Below are 7,425 nucleotides of genomic sequence, written 5' to 3'. Positions count from 1 at the left end.
TTTCTTCCAGCAACATCCATGGTATTCTCACGGTATGTACTCTAAGCTCACACTGGAAAGTTATACAGCGACTATTTGTTCAACCAAACAGTACAACGGGGCCGACAATACGGACACCCCGAACCGACCAAACATCTGTGCATCCGGAAAAAATGAAGTTACAGCAGACTATCAGCAACCCTTGCTATCTAACCCTAGCTGGATGTTGGTACAACAGAGCTGCTGCTGTGCGCAATTGCACACCATGGTACAGGGGGCTGAGGGGCGGCCCCAAGCACAACATATCTAGATGAATTAGCACCTTTACAGATGCGCCCGCCCTCCTGCGCGCACGCACAATGCTGCTTTACCTACAGGGACTACAGTCAGAGGGCGAGGCGGCGGATCAGAGGAGGAGGGATAATCGGCTCCAGTCAGCTTCTCTATGGAGTAGACCTGTCCAGGAACAGCCTTGTGAGCACTTCGTCCCTCTGAAGCGGTGCTCCAGTCTGAAATGCTCGCTCCAGGACCGTTTGCCATTCCTTCATCAGGGACTCCTTTATTTGTTGTATGGTGGTGTACTCCTGATCCATGATCAACTCTAGCTCCTCAAAGTGTTTGATCTTGTATTGGATCTTTCTTAGCTGCCAAACATAAGAAAACAGCCGTCAGTGATTAAAGTTAAACAACAACTTGGTCAGCATCTATGATGTACTCCCTCTGTAAACAAATATAATACGCTTTAGGTCACTATAAGACCTAAAATGTCTTACATTTGTTTACAGAGGTAGTACCTTTCAGCTAAACCTAGAAACCCAAAATACACTACACTTCTGAAAATTTAAGCAGGGAAAGAGGAAGACAATTCACCTGAGTTTCAATTATGGACGCCATTAGAAGCTCCATCTCTCGCTCTTCCTGGTCCACAAGCATCTTCGCGCGGGCAGCAGCTGCACCAACAGCTGTTCCAACAGCTGCCCTCACTTGATATGCGGTAGAAATAAAGTTTTTTTCTGTTTTCTTATCTGGCATTAATGACAAAGCATTAGTTTGAGGTGTGCAGAGCAGTCATGGCACAAGTAGAGGCCAATAGGCTGGAAGCTCCATTCTTTTATTTTATGGAATTATATCAGCTGGCAGATCCAAACCAGAATCTGCAGTTCACCAATCTGGCAAACTACTTGTGATAGGCAAGCATATAAACATTCTAATTCAGTGTGGTACTGGGGGTTGCATCAGTTAATACAGGTGGTATGGGAGCATGCCAGGTGATGTAAAAAAGAGACCCTATTAAAGGTCTAATGAGACAGGTGGCATGACTAAATTCATAGCCCTGGCTCACCAATTTCATTCCGTGAAAAACAATCAAACAACAAATAACCCCAGATGGCATGCCACACAAGCACCATCCAGTCTGTGAAACCGTGAAAGCACCAAGCCCTCTGATAGCCGTCAACACATGTACATTCTGACATTTTCTGCTTAGATTTTGTCAATAACCCAAATTTAATCTCTACTACCTCATAAATTGGAGTTATTGGTGGTGGTGACTTCACTTCCCACTCTACCTGAATCTCCCTCATCTATCTAGAACCCACCAAACCCCTCTGGTTTGGAAGAGTTCACTAGCCACCCCATCTGAATCTCCCTCATCTATCTAGAACCCACCAAACCCCTCTGGTTTGGAAGAGTTCACTCCCTACCCCATCAGAATCTCCCTCATCCATCTAGAATCCACAAGACCCCTCCGATTTGGAAGAATTCACTCCCCCACTCCATCCCAATCTCCCTCATCCATCTAGAACCCACCAGACACCTCAGGTTTGGAAATAAATAATAAAGAAAAGGTAGAAAAATAATGCAGTTGGGGAGCCTCGAACCTCACACATGCCACGACACCCAGCTTGACCAAACCAGCAAGCGACCACCTCACTCATGTTTTAAATGGGAAACTATTTTATAAGTAAAGGTCGGTATGTATTTTTTTTACCGTAACACAAACCAACCAGTCAATGCACCAATTATCATTTTTTCCTGATGTCGCTGCTCCCCAATATGCATCCTCCAGCCGATGGTCACCCCCCCCCCCCCTCTCTGTCTAAATCTCCGTCGTCCTAACTTCCATGTTGCCAAATCTTGCCATGGGTCCGCTAACCGGTGCACCCATGGCCCTGCCGTTACACAAGTGCAGTCTAACCTGCTTTGCTTGAGTTCCTCTTCACAGTATTCCAAGTGCATTGGTTGTCGTATAATACTAATTCAATACAACTTCAATTACTTTTGTGGTTCCGTACCAATGCACGGGCATTATGCTAGTAAGCTTATAAAATTCAGGACATACATGCTGATTATAATACTACTGAACTTGTTAGGAGTGGTAAATCTAATCCTAAGATGCATCAGAAAAAAAAAATATCTGTTGACAGCAACGTTTATCAACAGATAAAGAAATAACTCTCTATGATAAGTATCAAGGAATCAAATATATTTACAAGTAGCTCAAAATGTGAGAAGAAAATTAGGCCTACCAGGAACAGTCTGTCCATGCATTTCTGCTTCCTTATTGCCAACATTGCAATCACTGTAAAAATGTCATCTTAAGATAAACAGATTGAACCAATACTAAAAAGAATAACAAGTTGCAGCACATGTTTACCTCTCTTGGACATGGTTAGAAGAGAATGATTTGACTTGGTATTCTTTCTCGCTGAGATGAAATGCCTTCTTTGCTTGGGGATTTTCATTACCCAATGCTTTAATTGATGCGGCTGCAGCTGCAGCCACAACATCTGGGCTCACCGCGGTAGTCAGCAGTGCTAACTGAGGTAGTATTAGCAAATATCAGTGATCTGCTAAAAATCTTTGTACATCCTTAACAAATTAGTTTCTTCATATGTTATGTTTTCTTTATTACCTGCTCCATTAATGAACTGGTGACATCTATTGAAGAACATAAACGCCGACGCTTTGAAGGATGGTCTTCAACTAATTTATCAGCACCATCTTCCTCCCCATCAATCTGCATGCCATCAACCATATCGGCCGACTGACTTGATGCCTCCTTCACAATAAAGTGGTTCGTTTTGCCATCAGTAGTTTGGTTTGTATGGAACCTACTATCAGATTTACCATTATTTATGTTGCCCAGCATATGTTCACCAAAAGGCAACTGAATAAGCCTAGCAATGCACTCTGTTTTATTCTTTGTGCGGACATGCTGGGTAATAAGATCCCAGTCATCTCCATGTTTTAGGACACCTTCTAAAAGGAGTAGCGTCTCTGCATCTGTCCATGCACTGGAAGCATGGTTGTCAGAGCTCTCCTTTTTAACAATAGAGCATTTATTTGCTTCCTCCTTCTTTGCACTATTGGTTTTGCAACACGTTGAACATACTTTAAAACCATCCTGAAAAGAAAATGCATAAACATTAGACAGCACATAATTTCCTTCATTTTCGTCATACCTTGATGCAATCTGATCATCTCAATAACAAAGTACACAACTCAATCAAATTGTAGCCGACAGTTTAAGAACGGCCCTCTGTAAACAGAAATAAATACAGTACTTGGATAAATTTCATAAATAACATTGCACAGCATGTTATCCAATTAAAAAGACTACTTTGCTGTGTTTGGAGTCTGGAAGAGCTGAAGTGAGCAGATTTTATATGCGGGACACTGCTCGACAAAGTGTTGAATGGTGCAGTGATTGGCTGTAATGTGTTTGCGAGTGTGGGTGATTCGGCCCAGTGGTCCAGGTATCTTGGTGTATGTACAAGAAGCAGACAGAAAATTCCCCCACGCAACCTTCCAATACTCGTGGTATCAAATCTACTATCGTCCCCGAAACCCTAGGTGTTGCCGCCAGCAGTGGCCCTGAGCTTGGTGGTGATGTTGATCTTGACAAAGTAGATGGAGAGCTAAAGGTGAGTCTCGCTGTTGGTCAGTGACAGCAGCATGAGGTGAATCTGCAGAGGCTCGAGGATCAAAAGCCTTTGGTGGCAGATAACGGCGGTGTGCGTGCGATCAGGAGAACAGGGGCTCCTGCAGAAGGATAGGTATGCAGCTAGGAGGGAACGCAAACTGTGTGTGTGGAGGCACCAATGCGCAGTTCCTCGCGTTGAGCCAATTCCGAAGATACTCCCTCCGTTCCAAATTACTCGTCGCAGAAATGGATGTATCTAGAACTAAAATACATCTAGATACATCCATACCTGCGACAAGTAATTCGGAACGGAGGGAGTAGGATTGATGCCAAATGACATCGATTTAAAGAGTGCCAAAAATTACTTAATTTGATCGAGGAAGACATTGTTGCTCTTGAATAGGAAGGGACTAGAGGGCTTCATCGTGGGAGGGGGGGAGGGAGGGGAGGGGGGGGGGGGGGGGGGGGGGGAGCTGAACCGTTGCGCCTCATCTGTCCAGGTCAGCATATTTACGGGTTGTACCGGTACCTCAGTGTCGGTTCAACTCATTATATTTGCACCACTGAGGATATCCGGTTGCACCACTCTGCTCGCGGGATTAACATGCCCTCTAAAGTGGTTGAACCGGTGTGGCTATTGTTGGTTGCACCGGTTCGGTCTTCGACTGCTAGTTTTCTGCCCGTTGGGCTCAAAGCAGGCCGTACCAGTGGTTCAGAGTCAGTTGAACCGGTCAGTCAGCATCTAAACCGATTCAGCCTTTCAACGGCTAGTTTGAGAGGGTGGAGTATGAATACTATACTTGGCTGGCTTTGGTAGGTTATTCGTGACCTTGGGAGTATTTATTGACCTTCCATGCATAATCCGGATACTGGATATCTGGAAGTGTCTCATCGAATAATGAGATATTTGGCGGGAAGTCACGGTGCATGGTCCAATAGAAATGATTGCCTATACGTCGATGTTATGTATGATGCTGATCGGGCTAATTGCCTTGATGATGTCCTTGTGGGAGGAAACTTTGTATCCTTGGGAGGAGCAAGAAGCAATCGACAGCGTCCCAATCTAGTGTTGAAGCATAGTATAGAGATTAGAGAGCCATGTCAGTGTGTTTGAGATGTTGGATGAGAATCCTTCTGTGGGAGCTGAGGCCACTAACAAAATGGCCGAACAATGTCAGTGATCAATGTCGCGAACAATCCTGTTCGGCATGACTGAACTAAGCGTGTGGAGATAGATCAGCAGATCACTTCGTCGTCAAAGAATGGCTTGAGTACAGAACACGGTCTATGATACAAAATATCAAAAATTGGTAGTACCTTCAAGGTTTCCACCTTGCCGTCCTTGCACTCGTCGCCGCAGAAGCCACATATAGGCCCCTTCCCAGGCGTCCACTCCCCGAACACATCGGTGTACGAGGTCAGCTGAGGGAGGCGGAGCGGGCCGTCCCCGGTCACTCCTCCCAATCTCTCTTCCACGAAGTAGGACGCCGGCGGGCGTGGCGTCACCTGCAACCCCAGGGGCGCCTCTACGACGGCGCCCGGCCCAGGCTGCTGCGCCGCGGGGCGGGAGGAGGTGGCGGAGAAGTTGATGAGGCCGGAGGCGTCTAGGAAGCCAAATAGCTTCCGGAGGAGCGTGGCGTCGCCGACGAGCGCCTTGCGGACCTCGGTGAAGGTGAGGCGGCGGGCGGGGTCCTCCCGGTACTTATTGATGATGTAGTCGCGGTACTCGCGGTAGATCCGGGGGTTCCGCGACGCCGTCCCGAAGCCGGTGCCGCCGGCGCCGCCGAAGAAGTCCGGGAGCGCCTGGCGCTCCGTCTCGTGGATGTCGTCCCAGCGGAACCAACCTGCGGGGCGGAGGACGCGCAATTGGTGAGGCGGCCAAGCTTTCTGGCCCACGCGGCCCGGGCATATAACCCTAGTAGGAGCGCGAGTCGGGGAGGGAGCGCTTACCGGACGAGGCGGGGATGGTGTAGGGCTGGCGCGACGGCGGCGCCTCGCCGGAGGAGGCGGCGCCGGCCGCCGCCGGCGACATGGGGGGGGGGGGAAGAGGGGGGGGGGGGGGTTGGACGGAGCGATGCGGGCAGGAGAGATCTGGGCCGTCGGATCTGGAATTAAGGGGTGGATTTTTAAGCTAAGGTCTCGTGGTCTCGTTTTCGGGGGAGAGAGGGGGGAGGAAGGAGACGGTGTGCGGTGCTGTCCGAGACGAGAGTACGAGGGGTGCTTGGCGAGATTTGTTGGTGCGCGTGCGCGTGGGGCTGCCTGCCGCGTGGGGCTCGTGCTCGGGTCTCGTGGTATGGGCCTTCGTTTGAACAGTTTTGGGCCGTCATGGTGCAGAGTCCGTATCCTTTAGTTCGGTTATGCTTTGGCCCAGAAGAGACAATTTGTACATTTGTTTTGAATTCTCGAACATATTTGCAAATTTGGAAAAAAATTAAAATCTATAATCAGCCTTTAATTTTTTCGAAAAATTCTAAATATCGCATCCTTCTCAAATATAAAATTAAATTTTATTTACTTATTGAAAATTCCTGTGGTAGCCAGTTTTATGAAGAAAAAAAACTGAGTAAAAAAATCAAAACAGGTACCAAGCGGGTTCTTTTTTTAAAACTCGCTTCAAGTGTCTGTTGTCACAGTAGCACTCGTGTGCGCTCTCTTGTCAGCTGCAACCCAAAATGGATTTTTGCTCGTTTGTTACTAGCTCGTTCGGAGTTTTTTCGTTGCTTGCTTGGACCTTCTAGTCGGCTCCGCTGGGTTTTTTCTTTCCTTTGAAATTGACAACGTGACCGCATTCATCTCATAGTCGACGGGCACATCGTCATCAGATAGTCCAAAAATAATTTAGAAAACTAACCATCTAAGCAACGCTCTGTTTGAAGAAAATAGTTCCAAAGACAACAAAGTGAAAGACATTTTTGTCCTTGAGGCGAGGAAGCTCTACTACTAGGCGTAAGTGAAAATGCAACTATTAGGAATGGCTCTGCATGTCCTAGCACAGTAAAGGATGGCGTTGTGCTTTTGGTCTTGCTGCTTGTCTTCTCATGTCGCTGGTTGTGTAGGGCCTCTTTGATTCACATAGAATTTTTAAAGGATTCTAATCCTTATGATTTTTTACATAGTTCCTTTCATTCACAGGAAATAAATTATAAGGAACGTGTTCTCAGGAATCATTTGCCCTTCATTTGGAGGAAAATATTGACCAAGAACCTCTTTGTATATTTCCTATGTTCTTCTCAACGTATCAAAAACACTTTAGTGCTAATTCTGGAGGTTTATACCATTCATATGATATTCATGCGTACTCTATATACCATTTTAATTGCCCATTTTTAGGGGAATTATGCATTTTCTCTTTTCCTATAGTTTAGAAATAATTGTGAATTAAAAGGCCCGACCCAACTGAGAAAGTAAGGCCCATACTAGATGACCGAGAGCCATGACTATATTTCCTCTCGAGAGATCCACTCAAATAAAAACAGCAGTGAAGAGTGCAACTATAAACTACCTGAAAAGCTGAAACCCCT

At 46.5% G+C, this 7,425-nt stretch overlaps 1 protein-coding gene across 1 annotated transcript; it reads right to left on the bottom strand.

Annotated features, from left to right (window-relative positions):
• LOC125538737 (SWI/SNF complex subunit SWI3A homolog) lies at window positions 1–6,106 on the bottom strand. Its single transcript, XM_048702013.1, has 7 exons — window positions 5,855–6,106; window positions 5,222–5,748; window positions 2,894–3,385; window positions 2,636–2,799; window positions 2,508–2,560; window positions 850–1,004; window positions 1–623 (listed from the first exon to the last, which is right to left on the bottom strand). The coding sequence occupies exons 1-7, from the start codon at window positions 5,934–5,936 to the stop codon at window positions 423–425; spliced, it is 1,674 nt and encodes a 557-aa protein (XP_048557970.1). The 5' UTR covers window positions 5,937–6,106; the 3' UTR covers window positions 1–422.
• Window positions 6,107–7,425: the final 1,319 nt, after the last annotated feature.

The sequence above is a fragment of the Triticum urartu genome, chromosome 2 (genome assembly GCF_003073215.2).
Source record: "Triticum urartu cultivar G1812 chromosome 2, Tu2.1, whole genome shotgun sequence".
Lineage (NCBI taxonomy): Eukaryota > Viridiplantae > Streptophyta > Magnoliopsida > Poales > Poaceae > Triticum > Triticum urartu.
Note: the sequence above shows the minus strand (reverse complement) of the source record. Positions and strands in the feature narration are given on the sequence as shown.